Source organism: Cottoperca gobio, chromosome 13 (genome assembly GCF_900634415.1).
Source record: "Cottoperca gobio chromosome 13, fCotGob3.1, whole genome shotgun sequence".
NCBI lineage: Eukaryota > Metazoa > Chordata > Actinopteri > Perciformes > Bovichtidae > Cottoperca > Cottoperca gobio.
In genome coordinates this window covers 26871137-26897337 of record NC_041367.1, presented here as the reverse complement: position 1 = coordinate 26897337, position 26201 = coordinate 26871137, and the positions used below count along the sequence as shown (strand labels likewise).

General features: G+C 42.4%; 2 protein-coding genes across 15 annotated transcripts in view; both read left to right on the top strand.

Moving 5' to 3' along the window:
* The window catches only part of LOC115017377 (kinase suppressor of Ras 1-like), a 43871-nt gene extending 30707 nt beyond the window's left edge, over positions 1 to 13164 (top strand). For 6 of the 10 annotated variants that reach the window (XM_029445733.1, XM_029445740.1, XM_029445738.1 and 3 more), the window contains 15 exons: positions 493 to 662; positions 783 to 849; positions 1958 to 2041; positions 2130 to 2191; positions 2547 to 2659; positions 2825 to 3017; positions 4718 to 4775; positions 5117 to 5171; positions 7243 to 7479; positions 7586 to 7782; positions 7944 to 8040; positions 8620 to 8753; positions 8914 to 9045; positions 11199 to 11334; positions 12204 to 13164. In XM_029445733.1, coding sequence (XP_029301593.1) covers positions 493 to 662; positions 783 to 849; positions 1958 to 2041; positions 2130 to 2191; positions 2547 to 2659; positions 2825 to 3017; positions 4718 to 4775; positions 5117 to 5171; positions 7243 to 7479; positions 7586 to 7782; positions 7944 to 8040; positions 8620 to 8753; positions 8914 to 9045; positions 11199 to 11334; positions 12204 to 12341 — 1873 coding nt within the window. In that variant the 3' untranslated portion in view covers positions 12342 to 13164. Of the gene's footprint in view, positions 1 to 473; positions 663 to 782; positions 850 to 1957; positions 2042 to 2129; positions 2192 to 2546; positions 2660 to 2824; positions 3018 to 4717; positions 4776 to 5116; positions 5172 to 7242; positions 7480 to 7585; positions 7783 to 7943; positions 8041 to 8619; positions 8754 to 8913; positions 9046 to 11198; positions 11335 to 12203 lie in introns of all 10 variants that reach the window. The other 4 variants (XM_029445736.1, XM_029445735.1, XM_029445743.1 and 1 more) reach the window with 4 other exon arrangements.
* Positions 13165 to 18079: 4915 nt separating this feature from the next.
* LOC115017378 (galectin-9-like) lies at positions 18080 to 25980 on the top strand. Of its 5 annotated transcripts, none has more exons than XM_029445744.1 (8): positions 18080 to 18220; positions 20098 to 20186; positions 20919 to 21126; positions 21590 to 21709; positions 21881 to 22012; positions 22360 to 22448; positions 24842 to 24998; positions 25499 to 25980. In XM_029445744.1, exons 1-8 carry the CDS (start codon positions 18185 to 18187, stop codon positions 25643 to 25645), a joined length of 978 nt encoding a protein of 325 aa, XP_029301604.1. In that variant the 5' UTR covers positions 18080 to 18184; the 3' UTR covers positions 25646 to 25980. The 5 variants fall into 5 exon arrangements, with proteins under 5 accessions (XP_029301604.1, XP_029301608.1, XP_029301605.1 ...); XM_029445748.1 differs by having other exon boundaries at positions 24842 to 25048; positions 25499 to 25636; XM_029445745.1 differs by having other exon boundaries at positions 18081 to 18220; positions 19250 to 20186.
* Positions 25981 to 26201: the final 221 nt, after the last annotated feature.

The window sequence follows — 26201 nt, the reverse complement described above, 5'->3', positions numbered from 1 at the left end:
ATATTAAGAATACATTTGAATAATCTAAAACTTAGATTAAACTACAACTGATGGTTTTAATATTTTTAGATTGTATGGAGCCAGTTTAGAGGTGAAATACTGACCTCTATTTCTTTAGAGCAGGTGGATCAGAACTATACATTGAACCTTTAAACATCAGCTTTGAACAAAACAGGCATAATCATAGTATTTACTGAGCACATTCTTGATTCTTGAACATTTTATTTGAGTTTATTGCATTATCTATAATACCATCTCCAAGACAAAATGGTAAAACTGTGCAAGTAAGAAAATTGTCATTAAGTTGTTCATTCTGTCTAACACAGTCTCCAAGGTCAGGGCTCTGACTTCATGTAACTCACACAAATCTATATATACCCCTAACTATCACACTGGTTACCTGCTCCCCATGACAGAACAGTTCTGTATGCACACAGTCTCAGGCTGAAGTGGACTGCTGTAGTAGTTGTTAGTTGCTCTCTGTCATTGCAGAGGCTGTAAGAAGAACAAAGTGTTGGGTGCTATTCATGTCAACGGCTGCGGGACCAATCCTGGAGACTCAGCGCTGCGCTCACCGCTGCTGTCTGCCCGAACACCCGGCCCCGTCCCAGCCTCAGCCCCAGCCCCATACATGATGCCTGCCACCCCCACCCTGCTGGAGAGTGAGTCTCCATCACATATACTGGCCTGGAGTCCTGCTCTCATTGTCCTGTGATTCTCTTTCATTTTCTTCTTGTCTCTTTTTGTGTTTTTGACATATTACGTTCTGATGTTCTTCACAGATGCCACCATGCACAGGAGTTCCCCTCAGACAATGAGGAGAGACATTGGCCTGGCTGTTACACACAGGTGAGTGACCGTCTCCCCCTACACCTCCTGTCTTCTTTAGAATAAAATACTTATAGGAAAGAGTACTGATGATTTCAATATAACAATCATACTCTTAATAGTGAACTTATTTTAGGGTAAAAATACACATACAAAAGCATGAATTAGTCTTATGGTATGTTTTGGTTAAAAGTAAGCACATTTAATTGAATTGTAAGCATGCAATGCATTCAGCAGTGCATTCTCCCATGTGCAGCCCTCAGCACTGCCAACACTACTGAGCCAAAGTCTGCTTTCAGGAAGGTTTTGATTATATTACTGGAGTGAATATATTTTATATGATATTTCAGTTAACCAGCAGATAGTAGCCTAAAGCAGAGTGATAGTGAAGCTGTGGCATCAGAGTATGACACGCAGGAAGTCCATGGAGAGGATATGAAGCCTGAGAGTAAAATGGTTGAGATGTTCTTCTTTGGAGGTGGGTCATAGGGAAGGTTTTTATTGTTGCTCAATAAAAGTTTATACAACGTTAAATCAGCCATTTAATTATAGTTCAACTCAACTAAATTGCTGATTTTTTTATTTATATTAGAAGGGTTTTCAATGATGTGCTTATGATATGGTACATGTTTGTTTATCTGCATATAGATACAGCCTCAGCAAATAACCCTGTTATTTCCATTTTATTCAGGTTATTTCCCGTTAATTCAATGGAAAGTTTCCACCTTGAATATTCCCCGAATTTTGCAACCTAGCACAATGAGTATGATTTGTCGGTAGGGGTTTGTAAACTTAACATTTAAAGTTGGCCCCTCCTCCCCAGATTCACACTTGTCTTGGACAATATTCTGCCATTTTGTAGATCTTCTTGGGTGCGTGCTTCATTATCTGGCACCTGCTCACTATGTTTGTATAAAGGTTGATGCCCAGAAACATCCCGAACACATCAAAACAAAAAATCCTGCTGATAGACACTGTATTTTATTGAAGTTGTGTCATGGGTTCAGCAGTTAGGTTAAGTGCTGTGATTCTGAATTAAGAAGCAAATTAGCATTCCTATAGGTGAAGTAATCCACATGTTTGAAGACAAGGTCATTATGATAAAGAAAAGTTTTTCTTTCTTTTGTAGGTTTTCCACCAAGTCCTGGCTCTCCCAGACTTGCCAAGTGTGTCGCAAGAGCATGATGTTTGGTGTCAAGTGCAAACACTGCAAGTAAGTCAAGTAAATATAAGCCCCATTCTGTCTGATTAAATTATTACTTGTTATGGTCTCATTAGTCGTCATAACCATTTGTTCACAGGTTAAAGTGCCACAACAAATGTACCAAAGAGGCTCCCTCGTGTCGGATATCATTTCTCACATGTAAGCAACACGCAACGTCTTTAGTTTCTTTCACCTTGTTATAAAGCAGTGTTCTTTATGGCCTTAGATTTGATTTTATGTGAGAAAGTAACACGAAAATGAAGTGTTGTTCTAAAAAGACAGTAACTAGTTTTTTCTGTCTAATCCTCATAGTAGCTGTATATACACTTTGCATTGTAGACTGTAAGTGCATTTGGAAGGGATCTTGTAATGACTAGTATGAACAGAAGGAAGGATTTTAAATGTAAATACAGGCGTTTGTCTATTTTCTTAAGATGGACTTGAAAATGTTTGAACCTGTCTCTTAATATTCAATGTGATGTAAAATGAGTTAATGTTTTAATGTGGTTGGCAGTGCCAAGGATGCGGAGGGCAGAATCAGTGCCATCAGATATCCATAACCGGATTGATCACACAGCAGAAATCCCACTGCAGTTTGGCACTTTACCAAAAGCAATAACCAAAAGGGTAAGTACATAAGTACGGGTTTCTTTTCTATTAAAGTATGTTTTGAACTGCTGTTGCTGATTCTGTGTGTGTGTGTGTGTGTGTGTGTGTGTGTGTGTGTGTGTGTGTGTGTGTGTGTGTGTGTGTGTGTGTGCGCGTGCCTGTGCGTGTGCGTGTGTGTGTTAGCAGGAGCCTCCCCCCAGTTTAAACCAGCTGGACTCCAGCAGTAACCCCTCATCAGCCACCTCCTCCACACCTTCCTCCCCAGCACATTTACAGCAGAATAACCCTCCTAGTGTCAACACCACACCCCCATCACCGTCAACGCAGGGATCTCGGGACAGCCGCTTCTACTTCCCAGGTCACCCCCCTGTCCCCGGTATCACTCACACACAAACAAGCCTTGTGTGATGTAGGAAGGTTCTTCACAGCAGTCTGTTTAAATGTATTGGGTTGTACTGACAGGTGTTTATAATACTTAGTATAGATTTGATATAAATGCGGGGAGGGTCCGGGGAGTGTTGTTGGATTAGACTGCATTACCTTTGACAACTTCACATCTGTGTGTGTTTTCAATACAATTTGGCCTGAAAATGTTCAAAAATGTTTGCTGATATCAAGAGCCAACAGAGGACAAGTGTGATCTGGAAACACGATGATACAGAGCTAATGTGCACCAGAGGAGGTGCAAGTTTTTGTTGTCAAAGCTGTATCCCATTAAATTTAGTAATGGACTTATCAGTGTGAAAAGGGTTAAAAAACACAAAAAACTTAAAGTGCATACAGATGGAAAATCATCAGACACAGAATGTCTTAAAGGGACAGTTCATCCCAAAATCAAAAATACATATTTTTCCTCTTACCTGCAGTACTATTTATGAATCTAGATAGTTTTGATGTGAGTTGCTGAGTGTTGGAGATAACGGCCATAGAGATATCTGCCTTCTCTCCAGTATAATGGAACTAGATGGCACTCGGCTTGTGTTGCTTAACGCAAGTTTCATGTAGGAACTATTTTCTTTCTACCAATCTACACCCACCAACCGTATCACTGCACAAAAGATGAGTTAAAGAGGAGTTTTCCTTGAGATAACTTCTGTTATGATCTGGCGCAATACAAAAGGAAGAAAAAGACACGAAAGTGAGAAGGAAGTGTGCACCTGCTCAGCTAGCTACTGTTTGAATCTGCGCTGTCACACGTTTCCCGTCCATGGGTAGATGCATTTTCAAGATAAGCGAAGAAGAACAATCTAGTTCAATTATACTGGAGAGAAGGCAGACATCTTTAAAGCTGAAATCTCCAATACTCACACACCAAAACCATCTAAATGTATACATAGCACTGCAGGTAACTGTCCCTTTAAAGTTCTCACATCAATGCCAGTTTACTCACCATGGTGAATACCACTCAGCCTGAGGAAACAGCTATATAATGTCTTCTCTGGAGGAGCTTTATCTGAAGAAATGTCGGGCTAGGAGACTTTTAACAGAAAGCCTGCATTGCAAACTAGAGGCATTGAGTTTGAAAGATGTGGACATTTAGCAGGCAGTGAGGGTCTAACAAAATGAAGCTAGTGATTGTATTATGGAACATGTTGGATCCAGTGTTTATGGTGTTGACTCATACTTAGAACTAAACGTCAGGAGTCTAAACCAATGCTGCTTTGCTTTTGACCGTTCATTTTTTAAATTTCTCATTTACATGTATCTCTGTTTCCTGTTGTGAGACAATGAAACTAGAATCAGATAGAGATAATGGTACCTCATGACTACTACCAGTTAATCAGTAGTCATTCTGGTGTCATAAAGTAATTGCTTTATGGATGTAACGTTGTGTGAGTTAATTACAGCAGCAGCACATTCCAGTGAGAGCTCACAGAGCAGGTGCCACACTGGGCATGTTGACTTCCTTGTTCTGCATACACACCGAGCCACCAAGTCCAACGTTTAACATTGATTCACCCTGGTGACCCTTTTGACCGTTTTCTGTTGTGATTTCATAAAGTGACGTGTAAAGCCTTTTTGAAAGATGAGAATTACTCTTGTAGTGCAGTGTTCTGAAGTTGTATTTTCCAACAGATGTTCCTGCTTCCACATATACTGCTGTTCAGCATGCTGGCAGCTCTTATGAGTCTGGGTAAGAGGAAGCATATTGTCTGATTTTATTTTATCACATTTCATATAACAAAACGGATCAAAGAGATGTATGAGGTCATTTACAGTCTCAGTGTCTTTACATCGTGAGTCCCACAGAGACTTTATTTTTACACTCATTACTTAGTTACAAATGTAAAGGATACTTATCATTGTCTTTGTTTGTTATGTATTGATGTTAAAAAACAAAAATTGGTTAATATATCCATATCAGACTTTTTAAACTCTCAATATATAAATACAGTACCTATAGGCCTGTTTCTATCAAGCTTAATAACGCTGAAACAAATTGAGTTGGTTGTTATTCTTGTGGTTTTCTCTCAGACTGTCACAGCTGGCCTTCACTGACACACAGCTAATAGCAGCGAAGCAAGGCGGGGTGAGTACTGGAAGTCACACAGTCAGTGACCACAAAGAGGAAGGGGAACTAATGACTGACTTGCCTGTGTTATGTGGTTTACAGCACTTGTCAATGTACCGTTGTGTGAGCAATGGTTACCATTACATTACATTACATTACATGTCATTTAGCAGACGCTCTTATCCAGAGAGACTTACAGTGAACTAACTACAGGGACAGTCTCCCTGGAGCAACTCAGGGTTAAGTACCTTGCTCAGGGGCGCAATGGTGGCAGCCCTGGTATTGAACTCACAACCTTCTGGTGTTGTGTTTGGAAGCCGAACCACTAGAGCAGGGGTCTTCAACCTGCGGCTCAGGAGCCACATGTGGCTCTTTAACACCCTATGAAGTGGCCTCCTGTAGCTTTGACAAAAACATGTATTTCTTATTGCACAGTGGACAATCTTTCAAAGGGAACACCACTTATCTTGGAGTTCCAGGTGATATTGTGACACTGAAATATAATATTTTTTAAAATATTTCGTTAACTAAAAAATGCATCGCATTCTACTGGGCGGTGCCTTTCCCTTCAGGTGGCTTATCTTGAGTTGCAGACCCCCGCCTAACTCGGTATGCTAACCATGGATAAAACCAAAAGAAGATAAGTTTCGGAGGAAAACTGTTTAATTCTGTGTGGACAGATCAAATCAAATCTAATTTATTTGTATAGCCCAATATCACAAATTATACATTTGTCTCAGTGTGCTTTACAGACTGTACAGGTTACGACACCCTCTGTCCTTAGACCCTCGCATCGCACAAGGAAAAACTTCCTAAAAGAAATCCCATAAATAAAGGGGGAAAAATGGAAGAAACCTCAGGGAGAGCAACTGAGGAGGGATCCCTCTCCCAGGACGGACAGACGTGCAATAGATGTCATGTGTACAGGATAAACAACATAGTACAAATACAACATTTGACAGAAATTATGTTGTGTTGAAAAAAAAAGAAAGTATGGATGAATCCAGGAAAATGTCAAAAAGGCTTCCCGGTGTCCAGCAGGACCAGGGCAGCAGGACTCATTCAAGAAAACATTAAAAGCCAAAGAAATTATCACCACCTCGATTTGGATGAAAACACACTGAAACGGACATAATTAAATACAAACTGGCTTACTGGTTTACTCTTTTTAAGATATTAGGATGCAGTTATACGTTTTCTTTATTTCAAAGTGGGCTACTTTTTTTTAGTCATTTAATTTTTATATTGTATTTTTTATGACCTAAACATGCCACTGTATTTTTTCCTTCTATTCACAAGAGTTTGGTGTTTTCCTTTGTTTAAAACAGGTAAAAATAGAAACCGTTTCTTTTATTGTCATTCTGTAATTTCATAAATGCAACAAATGTAGTATAACTATATATTAAATCTATAAACTGTGTTATCAAATATGTTTTGCGGCTCCAGACAAATCTTATTTGGTGGAAGAGGGGCAAAATGGCTCTTTAGATAGTGAAGGTTGCCAACCCCTGCACTAGACCATCACATGTCATGTCAAATGTATTATTAATAGAGCACTTTTGTGCCAAACATTGAGTGCTTTACAACAAACATAATTAGGCAAAAAGATTATCACAGGACATAAGTACTTAAATATATGCATAGACCTGGTGTCGTGTCTGGAAAGTCTTCTAGGCCAGATGGTTTCAGATTCTCAGCCACGCTTTTCAGAATCAACAAAACAAATTTAACTTCAAAACAAGACAGACTTCAGAATTCGATATGAATAGATATACTGTAGATCAAAGTACAATACACCGAGCTGGTCTGCAGAGCAACTGAACTCGGAGTCAAACAACACTCACATTTATACAATTCAATATGTCCACCTTATCAATGAGCTTACTCCCTCATTCTATTTCTGCTGATAATGTACACCAATATTCCGAGTCATACATGTTTTTCAAAGATAATGGTGTCTGACTCATTGCTGACTCACATTGCTTTGTTTGTGCACTTCTGTATAAAGTGCTTTGAACTGAGGTTTACTCAAATCACTCATTGATTAAACAGTCCATGTTCACTTCCATTATTCTGCTGTTTGTTTCAGGAGGAAGACCACCCAGCCAAGGATGAGGAAACAGCTGACCAGTGCGGCATAAAAAAGAGCTTTTCCGTTGAGGAGTGTGATGACGGGCTGGAGGACCTGCCTTCTTCCATATGCCGTCGTGGGGCTGTTGGCCGCTGGAGGGGCCCCATCTCTCGTAAGGCCAGCCAGACCAGTGTCTACCTGCAGGAGTGGGACATCCCGTATGAGCAGCTGCAGCTGGGAGAGATAATTGGCAAGGTGAAGACAGAGATATAATACAGACCAACTAAATGTTAGTATACAACATAAAATATCAACATATGGCTCTAACACAGCGGACACATTTGACTTTGTGGATGTCCAGGGTCGCTGGGGGAGGGTGCATAAGGGCCGCTGGCACGGTGAGGTGGCCATCCGCCTAGTGGAGATTGACGGCAACAACCAGGATCACCTGAAGCTCTTCAAGAAGGAGGTGATGAACTACAGGCAGACCAGGCACGAGAACGTCATCCTGTTCATGGGCGCCTGCATGGCCCCGCCACACCTCGCCATCATCACCAGGTACTCGCCACATCTTATTCTGCTCTTGTTCCCTCGTTTCCAGTACAGCTCCAGTACAAAGAAATGTATGGCAATACTTATTTTTCATATTATTACATGTGATATGTTGTGTTGCTGTGAATTGAGTTCTAGTAACCATGATGCATGTGTTTTCTCTGCAGTTTCTGTAAAGGTGTGACTCTATACTCTGTTGTAAGAGAAAGAGGTCACATGCTAGACGTCAATATAATCAGACAGATTGCACAGGACATTGTAAAGGTAAGCAACCTGCGAGCTGTGTGAGACGGAATAAAAACAAGAAAAACTATTACTTCAATATAACTATATGAGGATTTCTGATATAATATGAAACAAAATATCACATGACAATCTGATGTTCATTAAAGCCTGATAATATCAGAGACACAGTGTCTTGTCACAGGATCATATTTATCTGAATTTCTGTGTATTTTTGTGTAGTTTAAAAGACTGAAATATGTATTTCAACTATTTTTAAGTGACATTGGTTTAATGTTGAAAGTATTTTCTAAGATATAAGTATTACACAGATAAATACTTCCCTAATGAAGTCACATTAGGCCTCCATCTGTGAATAAATAAAATATCCAGTAATACTTAATTACTTTATTGGTCTATCACTGGTCAGACTGTGAAAAGGAAGACCAAAGAGAGTTCTGAGGAAGAAGAAATACTAAAGCCACTTTGTATTGAATTTGAATGTTTCTGACTTTGTTGCCCACCCAGTGGTCTAATTTGAAAGATGTTATAGTCACATACGAATTCTACACATAGGGCCTTTTAGTGATATCAATACAAATATGTCCCACTCCTTTACAGGGAATGGGCTACCTGCATGCCAAAGGCATCATTCACAAGGATCTGAAGTCCAAGAATGTGTTTTATGACACAAACAGGGTGGTCATTACAGACTTTGGTCTGTTTGGGATGTCTGGAGTGGTACAGGAAGGCAGGTAGGAGTGACACAAATGATATTCAGATCTGTATCTCTCTCTCTAATGATCTGTACCTCTGGTAAGCCAGGGTCCCTGTGTTCATTGTGTGTGTGTGTGTGTGTGTGTGTGTGTGTGTGTGTGTGTGTGTGTGTGTGTGTGTGTGTGTGTGTGTGTGTAGGAGAAAGAACGTGTTGCGGATACCTCAGGGCTGGATCTACTACTTGGCTCCAGAGATTGTTCGAGTGATGAGCCCGGAGGTTGATGAGGACCAGCTGCCTTTCTCCAAAGCTGCTGATGTTTATGCATTTGGGTATTCAGATTCCAATAATTTATTTTATTGTCCTTTAGATTTACACAAAAAATGGTCTTTCGCTCTGGCATTTAGGTCAACACACAGTGTGATATTGATTGATTAACCTGAGCAGGTTAATCAACAGACGCTCACCCTTTATACTAGGGTGGAGATGGTCTAGTGGTCTAGTGGTCTGGCTTCCAAACAGAACACCAGATGGTTTTGAGTTCAATACCAGGGCTATCACCATTGTGCCCCTGAGCAAGGTAATTAACCCTGACTTGCTCCAGGGAGACTGTCCCTGTATTTAGTTAGTAAGTCGCTCTGGATAAGAGCAAATAACCTGAATGTAAATTCATGAAACTAAATGTTTAATGAAACATTTAGTTTCAATGCCACCTTTACTTCAGAATAGAGCATTTACATTCAGGTTATTCGCTCTTATCCAGAGCGACTTACTAACTAAATACAGGGACAGTCTCCCTGGAGCAAGTCAGGGTTAATTTCCTTGCTCAGGGGCACAATGGTGATAGCCCTAAAGATTTAATGCTTTAGAGTTCCTGAGCCTGTACTTTGTCTTTTGTGCCTGTTTGAATCCTTCAAAGTCAAAACAAGGTTTCCTGGTGAAAGCTGTTTTCATGTATCTTTACATAGCAAGACATGTTCTTCAACATTTAGTCCTAACTGTACATTTATTAAATGTTATTTCCCGGAGCTTCATACACCATTACAGTTCATTTAGCTGACACTTTTGTCCAAAGCGACTTACAATAAGTGCAAACAATCATGAGGATACAACTCCGAACAGCAAGAATATTGCAGGTACATTAGCTTCAAATAGGTACAATCCTTTACGTGCAGAACAATAGCTTCAAATAAGCCAAACCAAGTGCAGCATACACACACAAAATAATACAAATTCAACTATTAGCTACAAATAAGCCAAATCAATGTAAGTGCAACATACAAAGAATTGTTTTTTTGTTTTTTTGAGGGGAATCTGGGTCCCACTCGGAGTGAGGGAGTGGCGAGCCTATTGGCCGATGAAGAGTGAAGTGAACGTGCTGGGGTGTATGGTTCGACCATAGCCTGGATGTAGGAAGGGGCTGATCCATTCACAGCACGGTAGGCCAGCACCAGAGTCTTGAAGCAGATTCAGGCCGCCGCTGGTAGCCAGTGAAGGAGAAGCGGTGTAGTGTGGGAGAACTTGGGTAGGTTGAAGACCAGTCGGGCTGCTGCATTCTGGATGAGCTGTAGAGGTCGAATGGTACATGCAGGTAGTCCAGCGAGGAGGGAGTTGCAGTAGTCAAGGCGTGAGATGACAAGAACCTGCGTCGTCTTCTAAGTCAGTAGGGGACGTATCCTCCTGATGTTGTACAGAGTGTCTGCAGGAGGGGACGTATCCTCCTGATGTTGTACAGAGTGTCTGCAGGAGGGGACGTATCCTCCTGATGTTGTACAGAGTGTCTGCAGGAGCGGGTTGTTGCAGTGATGTTGGCACTGAAGGACAGTTGGTCGTCCAGTGTCACACCCAGATTCCTTGCAGTCCGAGTCGGGGAAACAACAGAGGTGCCGATGTTGATGGTAAGGTCTTGGATGGGAGAGCCCTTTCCCGGAAGGAAAAGGAGCTCGGTCTTGTCAAGGTTGAGTTTCAAGTGATGTGCGGTCATCCACCGAGAGATATCAGCCAGACAATCCGAGATCTGTGCGTCCATCTGGGTTTCAGATCTGGGAAAAGACAGAATCAGTTGAGTATCATCTGCGTAGCTGCGGTCGGAGAAGCCGTGAGAGTGAATGACAGAGCCAATTGAGTTGGTGTACAGCGAAAAGAGGAGGGGACCTAGGACGCAGCCCTGAGGTACCCCGGTGGCGAGTTGACAGGGGTCCGACAGCCCCTCTCCAAGTTACCCTGTAGGTGTGGTCCTTTAGGTAGGATTCGAGCAGGCAGAGAGCAGAGACTCCCAGTTCTTGGATGATGTATAGGAGGATCTGGTGGTTCACTGTGTCAAGCGCAGCAGAAAGGTTCAGAAGGATGACAACAGAAACCACCACGTGACACATTTTCTTAGACTCACTGACATGGACAGAGATGGAATGTTAAAGAGCTTATGAGGTGGTTTCACTCTCCCCTCAGTTTTCCTGATCTAATTTTTGTGTTGTGTCATTTTCAGCACAATTTGGTATGAGCTGCAGGTGAGAGACTGGCCAATCATCAACCAACCTGTGGAAGCTAAAATCTGGCTGGTGGGCAGCAGTGAGGGCATTAGGAAGGTGCTGGCAGACACCAACCTGGGCAAGGAGGTCACGGTGAGTCTGTTACATAGATCGTATGTCGGCACTTTAAGGCAAGGGACTGAATTATGATCTGATATCACAATTTCAGCCATTTCTGAGCCCAATAAATTGTTGAATAGTAATGCTCTGTAATAATAAGTATAGTCTTTAGTATAATAATAAATAATAATCTCCATGCATCTTCTAACTTATTTGTTGAAGTAAAATCTTCAACCATTTTAAAGCTATGCCGGGCGAGTTTATCAAAGGTATGCTTAAAGTCCCCTTCTATAGTTATGGAAATGGAGCAATCGACTCAAATCAACTTTTTTTTATCATCACACATGTACACAGCACACACAGTGAATGTTAGACTGCATTTAACCCATCATAGTATTAGGAGCAGTGGGCAGCTACTATACAGTGCCCCGGGAGCAGTGTGGGGATCCGGTGCCTTGCTCAAGGGCAGCCGGCATTGCCCAGGAGGCGAACTTGCAACTACCAGTCCAACCTCTGTTCTTGGTCCGTTTGGAACTGGCGACCTTCCAGTTCACAAGTCACCACGGACTGAGCTACTGCTGCCCCAAAATGATGTTTGATTATATTTTAATTCCTGTCTGGGTAATATCTAATAATAGTCTGAATTCTGGGGGTATATACAAAGATACTACTGTATACATTTCACCATAGTACAAGTTAAAGTAACAAAAACGGCCATCTTGATCTTTGTGTAGTGCTATTATGGAAAAGGTTATATTTTTACTAATCAGAATTCCTACAACTATTGCTGCAGTAGGTGGCATCATAAGCCTCTCCCATAACAGTTGAGTTGTGAGCTAGTGATTGGAAAACATATTGGTCAATGTAAACCACATGTATTTATCCTCCTCCCACCCCACCAGGAGATCCTGTCTGCCTGCTGGTCCCCTGAGGCAGACAACAGGCCCACTTTCACCCAGCTGGCAGACATGCTGGAGAAGCTGCCCAAACTGAACCGCAGGCTGTCTCACCCCGGACACTTCTGGAAGACACCTGAGTAGATATCATAGAAAGAGAAGGCTTATTAATGATACAGGGTGAACCAGTCTTCGTCATTTGATTTAGTCGATAAACGTCTAGAGTTTCATGTCATGTGAGCAGAAATGAGATAGAGCTCAGAGGGGAAAATATTTTTTAAAGGATTTTGTAAAGTAATGTGAATATTATGAAGCTAAACAGCCCTTTAATTCAGGCCTTTATGAAAAGCTGCTCCTAAATGGCTGTATGTTGGGCAGCTTTGGCTTTGTGTTGCTGTAACAAATACTGTCACATGACATCCTGTTTCAATAGATCATAAATGTATTAATGGCTCAAACGGCAGACTTTGACTCTGGGCAGGAGAACAATGAGCTGCGGACAATACTGGAAACATTAAAGAAACCTTTTACTCACATGTGTGCACTCTGCCACCGCATCATGTTAGTGAATGTGTGTGCGTGCATGTTGTTTCCTCTGGCAGGAGTACAATGTACGCTTGGTGAATGTAATGGGGGCTTCATGCTTCAAACCATGATCTTATATGTATATATGGAGGTTGTATTTAATATACCGTGTTTGTACAAGGGTTTCAATTTTAGAGCATTTAATTGGTACTTCAGTCACTTCTGTGTATAGATTTCAGACACTGTGTAAACTGTTGGTTGATTGGTGTTATTTTTCTTTCTTTCTTTTTTTTGAGGGTTGTGGTTTAGTCTGCAGAGTTTTTTTGTACAGGATGTGATACTTTGTAAGCTTCTGGTCTGAACAATTGAAGATGATAAAGCTGATCTCCAATAAATGCACTCCTGTGAGGCACTTCTCTAATAAGACCACTGTAACTCTCATTACTGACGAGGGATATTACATCACATAGGGCAGGGGTCGGGAACCTATGGCTCGCAAGCCATATATGGCTCTTTCGATGACGTGTTATGGCTCACAGACAATTTTGAGCTGACATTTTTTAACATATTTAACAAGTAATAAATAATTATACTGTGTCATTATAAAGTAAAACATTTAGCAGCGGATTTTGTTTTAGTTCTCCCCTCTCCTTTCCTCCACTCTGTCTCTGACTGTAACAGTGTGCGCACGTGTGTGAGTGTGTGTGGGGGGCGGAGCCCTGCCCTTCGCGAAACAGCTGAGGAGAAACTGAGCAAAGCAAGCAGTCCAGGGGTGTCAAACTCAATCACAGAGAGGGCCAAAATTAAGGCATCGTTTCGGGGGTGAAGCTTGGAAATTATGCAGCGCCCACAGAGTCACACTTTGCCTTGAGTGTGTCGTTACACTGGAGGTGTTTACATCTCATGTTCCATCTCCAGAGCTTTACAACACAGCGCTTCCTGGTTTGTGATGCGGTGATACACCGTCAGCTCACTCACCTGCACAGTTCTCTGCACTAATCCGCTCTTTTCATCACATCGCAGGTGCTCCATCTGTCGTCAGACCCGTCAGTTTGTCCCATGGCAGCTTCATTTCATTCACACATTTAGATACTTCCTCAAATATGTATTTTCCCGTGGTTGTGCCATGCATTGATTTAATTACCAAAACCGGCGGGCCAGTTATGATAGAGAAATTATATTTTCTCGCGGGCCGGATATAATTGTGGCCTTGAGTTTGACACCCCTGCAGTAGACACAGAAACGTGCACATACATTAGATAAATAACATAAACGTTTAGTTTAATAAAACCTGTTCAATGTGAAAAGTGAGTTCCATCCATCCATCCATCCATCGTCTACCGCTTATCCGGGATCGGGTCGCGGGGGCAGCAGCTCCAGTAAGGAACCCCAATCTTCCCTCCTCCGGGCCACATCCTCCAGCTCCGACTGGGGGATCCTGAGGCGTTCCCAGGCCAGTGAGGAGATATAATCTCTCCACCGAGTCCTGGGTCATCCTCGGGGTCTCCTCCCAGCTGGATGTGCCTGGAACACCTCCCTAGGGAGGCGCCCAGGTGGCATCCTTACTAGATGCCCGAAACCACCTCAACTGGCTCCTTTCAACGTAAAGGAGCAGCGGCTCTACTCCGAGTCTCTCACGGATGGCTGAGCTTCTCACCCTATCTCTAAGGGAGACGCCAGCCACCCGTCTGAGAAAACCCATTTCGGCCGCTTGTACCCGTGATCTCGTTCTTTCGGTCATGACCCAGCCTTCATGACCATAGGTGAGGGTAGGAACGAAGATCGACCGGTATATTGAGAGCTTTGCCTTCTGGCTCAGCTCTCTTTTCGTCACAACGGTGCGGTAAAGTGACTGTAATACCGCCCCCGCTGCTCCGATTCTCCGGCCAATCTCTCGCTCCATTGTCCCCTCACTCGCGAACAAGACCCCGAGGTAATTAAACTCCTTCACTTGGGGTAATGGCTCATTCCCTACCCGGAGTAGGCAATCCACCGGTTTCCTGCTGAGAGCCATGGCCTCAGATTTGGAGGTGCTGATCCTCATCCCAACTGCTGCACACTCGGCTGCGAACCGATCCAGTGACTGTTGAAGGTCACAGACCGATGATGCCATAAGGACCACATCATCTGCAAAGAGCAGCGATGAGATCCTCAGGTCTCCAAACTGCAACCCCTCTCCTCCACGACTACGCCTCGATATCCTATCCATGAAAATCACGAACAGGATTGGTGATAAAGCGCAGCCCTGGCGGAGACCAACATTCACGGGAAACAAGTCCAACTTACTGCCGAGTATCCGGACACAACTCTCGCTTTGGGCGTACAGGGATTGGATGGCCCTCAAAAGTGACCCCCTCACCCCATACTCCCGCAGCACCTCCCACAGTATCACCCGGGGGAACTGGTCATACGCCTTCTCCAGATCCACAAAACACATGTAGACCGGATGGGCGTACTCCCAGGCCCCCTCCAGGATCCTTGCAAGAGTAAAGAGTTGGTCTGTTGTTCCACGACCAGGACGGAATCCGCATTGTTCCTCTTCAATCAGAGGTTTGACTACCGGCCGAACCCTCCTTTCCAGTACCTTGGAGTAGACTTTACCAGGGAGGCTGAGAAGTGTGATACCTCTGTAGTTGGCACACACTCTCTGGTCCCCCTTTTTAAATAGGGGAACCGCCACCCCGGTCTGCCAACCCCTAGGCACTGTCCCAGACTTCCACGCAATGTTGACGAGGCGTGTCAACCAAGACAGCCCCTCAACACCCAAAGCCTTCAGCATTTCTGGACGGATCTCATCAACCCCTGCGGCTTTGCCACTGTGGAGTTGTTTGACTACCTCAGTGACTTCCATCAGGGAAATTGACGATGATCCCCCATCAGCTTCCAGCTCTGCCTCAACCATAGAGGGCGTGTTAGTCGGATTCAGGAGTTCCAAAGTGTTCCTTCCACCGGCCAATAACCTTCTCAGTCAAAGTCAGCAGGGTCCCACCCTTGCTGTACACAGCTTGGATGGTTCCTCGCTTCCCCCTCCTGAGGTTCCGGATGGTTTTCCAGAAGCACCTTGGTGCCGACCGAAAGTCCTTCTCCATAACTTCTCCGAACTTCTCCCACACCCGCTGCTTTGCCTCTGACACGGCAGAAGCTGCCGCCCTTCTAGTCCTTCGATACCCTGCAACTGTTTCCGGAGTCCTCCCGGATAACATAACCCGGAAGGACTCTTTCTTCAGTCGGACGGCTTCCCTGACCACCGGGGTCCACCACGGTGTTCGAGGGTTACCGCCCCTTGAGGCACCTAAGACCTTGAGACCACAGCTCATTACCGCAGCTTCAGCAATAGAGGTTTTGAACATCGCCCACTCAGGTTCAATGCCCCCAACCTCCACAGGGATGGCTGAAAAGCTCCGCCGGAGGTGTGAGTTAAAGATCCCCAGGACAGGGGCTTCCTCCAGACGTTCCCAGTTCACCCGCACTACCCGTTTGGGTTTACCAGGTCTGTCCAGAGTCTTCCCCCACTCCTTGATCCAACTCACCACCAGATGGTGATCAGTCGACAGCTCCGCCCCTCTCTTCACCCGAGTGTCCAAAACATGCGGCCTCAGATCAGATGATACGATTACGAAATCGATCATTGACCTTTGGCCTAGGGTGCTCTGGTACCACGTGCACTTATGAGCATCCTTATGTTCGAACATGGTGTTTGTTATGGCCATTCCATGACTAGCACAGAAGTCCAACAACAAACGACCGTTCGGGTTTAGATCAGGGAGGCCCTTCCTCCCAATCACGCCTCTCCAGGTGTCTCCATCGCTTCCCACGTGTGCGTTGAAGTCTCCCAGCAAGACTACGGAGTCCCCTACTGGAGCCCCCTGCAGGGCTCCATTCAGGGTCTCCAAGAAGGCCGAATACTCAGAACTGCGGTTTGGGGCATAGGCACAAACAACAGTCAGAGTTTTCCCCCCCATAACCCGAAGGCGTAGGGAGGCGACCCTCTCGTCCACCGGGATAGACTCCAACGTAGCAGCGCTCAGCCGGGGGCTAGTGAGTATCCCCACCCCAGCCTGACGCCTCACACCTTGGGCAACTCCAGAGAAGAATAGAGTCCAACCCCTATCCAGGAGTACGGTTCCAGAGCCAAGACTGTGCGTGGAGGTAAGCCCCACCAGATCCAACGGGTAGCGATCCACCTCCCGCACTAGTTCCGGCCACCAGGCGCTCGCTGTCGGGCCCTCCCTCTGGGCCTGGCTCCAGACGGGGGCCCCGGGCTTCCTCCGGGCAGGGTCTCTCCTTTCCTTTCCCTTTCTTTCATGAAGTCGTTTTTGAACCATTCTTAGTCTGGCCTCTCACCTGAGACCAATTTGCCTTGGCAGACCCTACCAGGAGCACTAGGCTCCAGACAACACAGCTCTCAGGTTCATAGGGACACACAAACCTCTCCACCACGATAAGGTGATGGTTCCCAGAGTGAGTTGTGAATATTAAATTAATAAAAATCAGAGGGGGGCGCGGGGTTCTGTTGGTACTCGGAGACGTGATATACTTAAAACTCAATTTTATTAAATATATGGCTCTCAAGGAAATACATTTCCTTGAGAGCCAAAAAGGTTCCCGACCCCTGACATAGGGGGTTCTTTACACACAAATGGTCACTTATTGCTCACACATCAAACTTCTGCCAGTTTGAATTGTTTAACATTTAATGAACATGTAAGTGGGAATATGCACTGCAGTGGTCATTTTACCACATTTTACCACACATATTATGGAAAGTAATATAAAGTAAGCACTGTATCAACTCTTACATTGGAAGAGGGACATGTTAACACAATGATGTCAAGCTACTCATTACACGTCTACCCAAAATGATAGTTGTACTGTCGAAAAAGTTTATTGCTCAGCTCCAGTGCACTGTAGTTTACCAGCTGTCTGCTTTGTATCAAGTTCAAGTTTGGTCACTTCCTTATTTTTTTAAGTCCAGCCACATGGGCAGATATTTCCTCTAATAATTGTTCCACAAGCTAATCAGACTAATTCAGTTAAAAGCCTGTGATATTGCCACAGCTGTATGTCTTTTCCTCACATGTGTGCACTCTGCCACCGCATCATGTTAGTGAATGTGTGTGCGTGCATGTTGTTTCCTCTGGCAGGAGTACAATGTACGCTTGGTGAAAACACATTGTGAAATGTTTTGTCTATAAAAAATATTGCACACCTGTTTTAAACCCAACATCCCACACAGGGAATACAAATTATACAATTCAAGAAAAAAGCATTATGGAAGCTTTTTTCGCGTATTTTTCAAAGCTTGGCTCAGGTCTGTGGGATAAGTTACTATGTAAACGTCACATACTGTAGGGAAATCGAAACCTATCTGCGAAATAAAAGCGTCACTTGTAAACGTTTTTCCGTCAGTCCGCAGCACAACTCCTACAGCTCAGTAGTCCTGCGCAATTCAATTTCGGACAATGGCTTTTAATCAACAGTCACCTTTCTATAACCCAGTAAGTGATTCAAACTTTCTTTATTTCCCGAGAAACGATGTGTTGATGTGTGCTCGGCTCGGGATAGTGCAGCTCCCGCTCCAGAGCCTGGCAGGAGGGCACGTGCAGATTACAAGTATTCTAGTAAAGTGGCTTCATGGTATTCTGCAGTAACTGTTCGGAGAGAAGTGAGGAAACTGGGCCTGATTTTGGATATTCAAACCTGCTAAGTTTTGAATTTAATATTGACCTAATATTAATTGTATGTGCAAATGATACCATTTAATTAAATGTATCATGTGTTGTAAGATATATTAGTATTTCATGTCTTGTTTTATAAAAAGAACACCTGTCCCTTGGGATCTCTGTCATTTCCATCACACCATGCAAAATGTGAATTTGGTGAGTTTAAAGAAAAGTTGTTAAACTTGGTGATCACAGCCATAGTCATGTGACAGGAGAGCACATGACTGCAGCACAAAGATAGCTCCATAAAGGGAAGTGATATAAGATAAAATCAAGGTCAATATTTGTAATTTCCAAATAGCTCATATATCCTTTAAATTTAGAAATAATAAGAAAAACAACATTTGGTATTGTTATTTTGTGTTTATTTAATGCTAGCTCTAAAGCAGACGTTATCATCCTAACATATCATGAGATTTTCTTTAAAATGTTTTTGTGACCTGTCATTTCCAACAAATGCAGTCATTTCCGTCACACAATGTCATCCCCATCACAACACATATTTAAACTAAAAATGCATACAAATTGACATAATCACATTAAAAATGTTTTGTAGTTTGGAACATTGTGCATTAATTAATATTTTTTGAAAACACAAGGTATATTAAATATTTTTTCTTTTAAAACAACTTTTTGTGGTGGGATGGAAATTATGATTTCATATGACTGTTTTAATAAAATCACAAAAATTGTATATTATTTAAAGAAATTCAGCATAGCCACTATCAGGAAGTGTTAATACACAGGATGTAGAAATATAAACATATTGAAACATTTCTCTAAATACATTTAATTTTTTCTCAGAAGTTCCAGACCAAAATGGTCTGTAGTTGAAGAATCACCCATATACTATCAGTACATTTCAATTCATACAGAGAATTTGAGAAATGTAGCCTGGGACAACAAAGAAACAGGGAATCACCACCGCACAGTGGACAGCTGATGGTTTATTGTGCCCACACCGAGGCTGCATCCCATAATAATGATCAACCCACAGCCTCAAATGTTGGTCTCACGGAAAACACAGCGAGACCAGCTTCAACAGCTCCAACAGCTTCTCCGAATACAGCAGCTGCTGACCAGAGCTCCACGCACAGCATTGTGTTCTTCGCACACACATTACCGGATATTGTTATGCACGAAGAACCATTGATGAATGTTGGGTTAATGTTAAATTCAGTAGTGCATTAATGAACTTACTAAGCAAAGTCTTCACTAACAGAAAGTGGCTGGTAACTCTGTATTACACTTGGCTGTTTTTAATGAAAATCTATAAAACTTATTTCGGATGTGTGCATTTCCTGTACACTAAAATATGATTATGATATAGGCTTAGGCTGCTCTATGTACAGTAGGAAGCATGTTGAGCATAAATTACAGGTAATTTAGCAGACGGTCTTATCCAGAGCAACTTACAGTGAAATAACTACAGGGACAGTCTCCTTGCAGCATCTCAGGGTTAAGTACCTTGCTCAGGGGCACAATGGTGGCAGCCCTGGTATTGAACTCACAACCATCTGGTGTTCTGTTTGTTCTGCTAGACCACGAGAACATCTCCACCCATATATATAGACCAATATCACAAATGAAGACGCTTTATACTAGCAATAACAAGTATATTAGCAGTTAGAATGAAGTCCTGTCCTTTGCAGAGAATCCCCTTCACCGGATCAATCCATGGTGGTCTGCAGGAGGGGAAGTCCATCAGCATCAGTGGACGAGTCCTGCCTGGAGCCGATAGGTCAGACTCATCTTTTCATCTTTTCATCTGTGTTCATGTGATGGCAGGAAAATACAAAATGTAACATTTCATACAACATTCAAACCAAAACAAACTAACAAAAAGACATTTGTCTTTCAGAAAAATAACTCACAACAAACATGTTTTTGTTTTTAAATGTTGGTAAAATACTGCCTTTATGTTTATGTGTAATTTTATTCTATTCGGATTTAGTTTTAGGTCTTTAATTAACACAACACTGCAGTTACTGTGAACCCCAGAGCACGATTGGCTTCATCATATTTTCTTTTGATTACCATCAGCTGAGCACGTTTTCTTCTTCTCCTCTGAGGCATCGCCTATTTTTCTTTTCGTCCTGTCAAATAGCTGTCCGTTCTGTGAACCTACAGACTGTCTGTCTGAATGAACACCTTCGTTATTGTGGAATTATTTGTTTACTGTTACGCCGTGAAAAAAACTTTGACGTCAGAACATTAGTTCCTCATCACATTACTACTAATGTAGACCAAGAAATGTCAAATATCATGAGCCACTCATCCAAACGTTGCTCCACAGTGCCATTAGTGGTCAAAAACTCCACAGGACACCTTAGGATCCTTTGCTACTATTCATTATTTAGGTAACTCACAACATAAAAAAATAATTTTACCATTTATACACAATTCTTATAATAAAAAGCTAAACAATGAGTTTATTGTAGTAGACCATTAATGATGAACTCTTTTTCTCCAGGTTCCATGTGAATTTGCAGTGTGGTTCCAGGACCAATGCGGACATTGCTTTCCACTTTAACCCACGATATGACAGCCACCCTGCTTATGTGGTTACCAACACCTTACAGCATGGCAGCTGGGGCTCTGAAGAGAGGAAGCACAGCTCTCCCTTCTCTGCTGGCTCCACCTTCAACCTCAGCATCACAGTGTCCCGGGATTCCTACCAGGTCTGTTGCTGAAATTTAATCCATGCAGATTTTACATCACTATATTTACACATTTTGTGTCTCTGTTGTGTGTGCAAAACAGGTGGTTTTGAAGAATATAAGTTATATTTTGTACAGCAAGTATTGTCATGCAAAGAATACTTTAATATAAGTAAACACAAACATAATAAGATCTCATGTTTGAGCTCTCTCAAGTTTGCCTGCAGTCTCATTCAACCTGAGAGTTTTACAATGAGCCACAATTTACTGTCGTCAATCTGATTAATAGGATTATTTGTTTCTAGGAAAGTGTGGAAGCAGTCAGAGAATGGTAACTGATGGAGTAAAAAAAAAAGGATGTTAACACATTAAAACACCTCTTTCAGGTTGCTATTTGTTATAGAAAGATATTCTTTATGTACATGCAAACAATTTTTCTGTGCTCAGAAATGAGACATAATTAAATTCTATATTTTCTCTCCAGCTGAGCGTCAATGGCTGCCACTTTATGGAGTACAGACACCGTATCGCTTTTCACCAGGTGGACACCATCTCAGTGGGCGGGAAAGTAGAAATTTCCAACATTGACTTCCAGAACTCTATGGTGAGGAGGCTACCAGAGTTTAGTTTGGCATTCATTGTGTTTCATGTACTTTATGTCAAAGCTCTCGTTACAAATAATAAATAATTACAAATAATAAATAAATCAACATGTAGGGTGAGCAGTATTACAGAAGTGTGATTAAAGTGCTTTCCTTCTGTGTTTCCTGGGCAGCCAGCATTTCCTGCTCAGCCTGCATTCGCTTCACATGTAGCCTATCCCACTCAGGCTTCCTTCCCGTCTTTTCCGGGGTATCCACCCTATCCTGGATTCCCCTCGCAGCCAGTATTCCCTCCTGCAGTGCCTGTGAGTATCAGGCAGAACAAACCTTGTTGGTTAAGTTAAAGGGGCAGTGTATACAACATGATTTCCATTTAATTCTAGAGCTATCTGGCCATGTACAGTAGATCGTTTTGGTTTCATTTGCTGCACAAGAAAAACATGACAAAACAAAAACAGTAGTGCATTCATGTAGTGCAGGAGGACTGTAAACACACAAAACAATGTTGAATTATCTAGCACATCTTTAACTTTCAACATCAGGGAAACATTGTCCATCAACTTTGATGTTTGAGCACTGAGCATTAAACAGAGTTTGAATCCGCTCGTACATTATATTATATTACTAATGTTCCCGTTCCATCTCTGTACAGGCTGTTCCATACAACAACGTCATCAGAGGTGGATTCAAATGTGGCAGGACCATCACTATCCAGGGGACTGTTAACCCCTGGGCCACGAGGTCTGACCTGATTATCAATGAAACAACACAACACTACACCGCAACACTGACCATTGTGTACATAGAGTAGTTGAAAAATGAGGAATAAAAGAAACCCAGTAAAAGACACAAAATACAGTACAGATTAACATAAGTACACACTGATTGTAATTAGCTGCAGTCTGAGGTCCAGCCATGTCTGACACTTCTCCACGTCTAGAGCTAACTAAAATCTACTCTAGTTGTTTGTACTCAACTGGACAACTCTAACAGAGCACTGGGGAAATTGTCTGGAATATCAATGGGCACACAGAGCCCCCCTGCCCCCCTGACCTACACAGAGACCCTACAACTGGCCTGGACTGATCTGCTGCTAAAAGCGTTACCGTTAAAGCTTTTTTTATTATACATAATTACTTATGTGAAGTTTGATATTTATTTAACTTTTATTTTGAGGTTCAGTATAACAACTATCTTATTGAACAAATAAGAAACATAAAATATTGAGTCAAGTCTTCAGAATATATCCTTAGTCACAGAATACCCAGAGCAGACAGGATGGTCAGTGGTCGACAACCACAGGCTGACTTTATCCATATGGCACAATTCCTCTGAGGTCGTCTGACTGCATGCTAGGTTATATGTTTGGGCCATAGAGGTGTTCAGTCAGTGAACAATCTTCAGAACTGAGTAAACTGAACCATCAGAATATCGCAGCAATATCTTAGTACAGAGAAGCAAAGGAATAGTGAGTGTAAATATATTGACGTGAGGTCTCCCCTCAGTGGCAGTACAAATCATGACCGAAATTTTTTATGTGGGAGTAACCTCTCTTGGATCCAAAGTTTCAGCAGTTCCCTATTTTCACATCTGGTGATGACATGATAATCAAACGAGCAGACTAAGACTTAATGGCGGGCTACAGGGGGCCAAGCAATTGCCAGGAATTTGGCCCCAGGAGAAATCAGCATTATTATTGTTATTATCTTTTTCTTTTTTTAGGTTGTGATTTATTATTGCCAGTATTGTTGTTAATGAATGTGCTTTATCCAAATGGTTCTTTTGTATTCAACCATCTCTCAACATCAGCATATGTAATATCATGTTTTCATTGTGGGCACAGCATCAGCGTCGCCATGTCATTTTGTCGAGGCTTACCTCTGAGCGTTTTGAGTGTAGGCCTGAATAATATGTTCTTTAACTTAATTAACTGTTGCATAATAACTGTCTGCAACTAGATCAGGGAAAATTGAAACATGCACGCTACGTATAGATAGGGAGGCTGTGCTTATAATTATATAATCAGCCTGATCAATACATTCACGTGCCGTTGCTGCCTATCATGTTTACATTGGGCCACCCACGGAAATGAAACGGCGGCCTGCGGATTCATGTCTGCCGTAAATGAGGAGACATGAACTGTTAAACTTCCCCTTTGACTGCAACTGCAACTAGAGTTATGAAGCCGGTGTAATGTACTACCCAGGCTTTAAGGGATACATGTTGTGGATTGTCTGACAGGGTGATGGTAGTATTTGACCTGCATGAACCTCAGAAAGTGGTGGAGCTGCTTCACCCTGCTTGTGACTTATGACTGACTCTTGGTGGAGGAACTGTGCCTTGTGTTCAGTTTCTCTGTGGCAGGGTTTGTTCTCTCAACAGGAAGTGACTGCTACTTCCTCATTCTGATAACAACTTAAACTCTTCAACTCACATTCCTGTCTTGGCAGATATGTGATGGGGTTGAACTCAGAGTTTGGTACTTCTATGTGTGCAGTTTATTACACAACACATACTATGAGAGGAAAGGTGTTAAATGTTGTATTTGTCAGAGATTCTGTCATACCTCCTATACCCTTTATCATCTCTGGGTATATCAGCCCATTGGAGGCAATGTTGCAAATCAATGAGAAGGAATGCTTTGTATGCAATATTAAATCATTATATGATTTTGGCACCAATGTTATGAAGTATCTTGTTTTGTCAGATTTTCCAGATAATGTACCATGTCAAGTACAGATAGATATTGCAATATAAAAAAACTAAGTATACCAGTGCCTCAAGATACATCGCAGCTGTTCAGGCACATCGTACATATTTAAAAAGTTTCATAGAATTCACAACAGGGTTTTAAGTAGTCGTTCCTGTAAACCAGGGGTGCCCAAAAGGTCGATCGCGATAGACCCCTCCCGGTAGACCCCCCCCCCCTTGAGCGCATGGACCTCAGACAGCACCAGCATTTATTAATACAGGTAGATCACTTTGACCTGGTCACAAGCCAAACAAGTGTGGGCACCCCTGCTGTAAAGTGACCTTTATCTGTAAACTTGGTGCAGTTCCCCTTTAAAGACTTGAATCTAAGAAAGCATCCATGCAGGAGGCCCATTGCCATGTTGTACTCTGTTCCCTCACAGGTTCAGTGTGAATCTTCGCCATCCCTCTGGCATCGCTCTGCATTACAATCCACGCTTCAACGAGAACTCTGTGGTTCGAAACACCAAGCAGGGGGAGCAGTGGGGCGCTGAGGAGCGCGGCGGAGGGATGCCCTTCCACCAGGGGAAGCCTTTCACGGTACCACTGCAAACACTGATCTCACACACTGAGCAGGTGGAATGTCACTGGTAATGGCCCTGCCTTTAGAACAGCAGTTTGTACACATCATTGTATCCTCATTTATTTATAAAGCCCCTTACAAAGCAGTTGTTACAAAAGTGCTTCACAATACAATAAAAACAGATAAATAAAGCAAAAGTAAAAACAATAATATAACTGTTCAAACTGAAAATAACAATATAATAGTAAAATAATCACAATCACTTGAGCAAAGTGCACAGTTAAACTAGCTCTCAAAAGATCATTGTGCAAGGGTAACATTTTTTCCTCCACATATTCGGACCATGTAAAACATATAAAGACGTTCAATCTCTGAATTCTACAGTAGATCTCTGAATTGTGAAATTGAAATGACGTCGGTCATTTTGAGAGTTCACAATTCTGAGCACAAAGTAAGAAATCTGACTATTCATTTAGAAATCAAGTGATTGCAAAAGGCCCTTTTTTTCTTCTTTCAGTTGACTATATGTTGTGAGAATCACTCCTTCAGGATTGTGGCCAATGGGATGCAGACCCACACCTACGCGCATCGTTTCACTCCCCTCCAACACATCGGCACCCTGGAGATCGATGGAGACATCAGTCTGACCTCTGTGACGTTGTAGATCCACCACCTGTGGCTGCTCTCACATATTACATACAACATGGTTGCCCTGACAACAACCAGTGCATTCATTAATGAATGCATGCTAATTGATATTTACTGGATACTTTATATTTACCTCCTGTGTATTCATACCACAAATAATTGATATTATTATATGCAATCATAACCCATAATAACAGACTGAATGCAGCTGACAAAGTAAAAATGTCCAACTGAAGATTTGTCTCACTGAGAGTCTCTAAAACAATGAATACTGTTGTAAAATACAACTTCCTCTTAATTGTGTAAACATTGTGTTTGTGCATTCAAATAAAATGATAGTGTGGCAACATGTGTTATGGTGTGATGAATTATTCCCTGCTGGAACATGATTAGATAAAAGTCCATAACATGAACTTCTGTAGGTAACAAAATGTTAAACAAGCTGTAAACATGGAGCGCCCATATACTAAGGCCTGTGCTGCATGTCGTCCCCTCTCTCCCCCTTTTCTATTTTCAGCTGTGCTATCAATACAAGGCAAAACAAAATAACTAATAATAAAGCTATAAACACA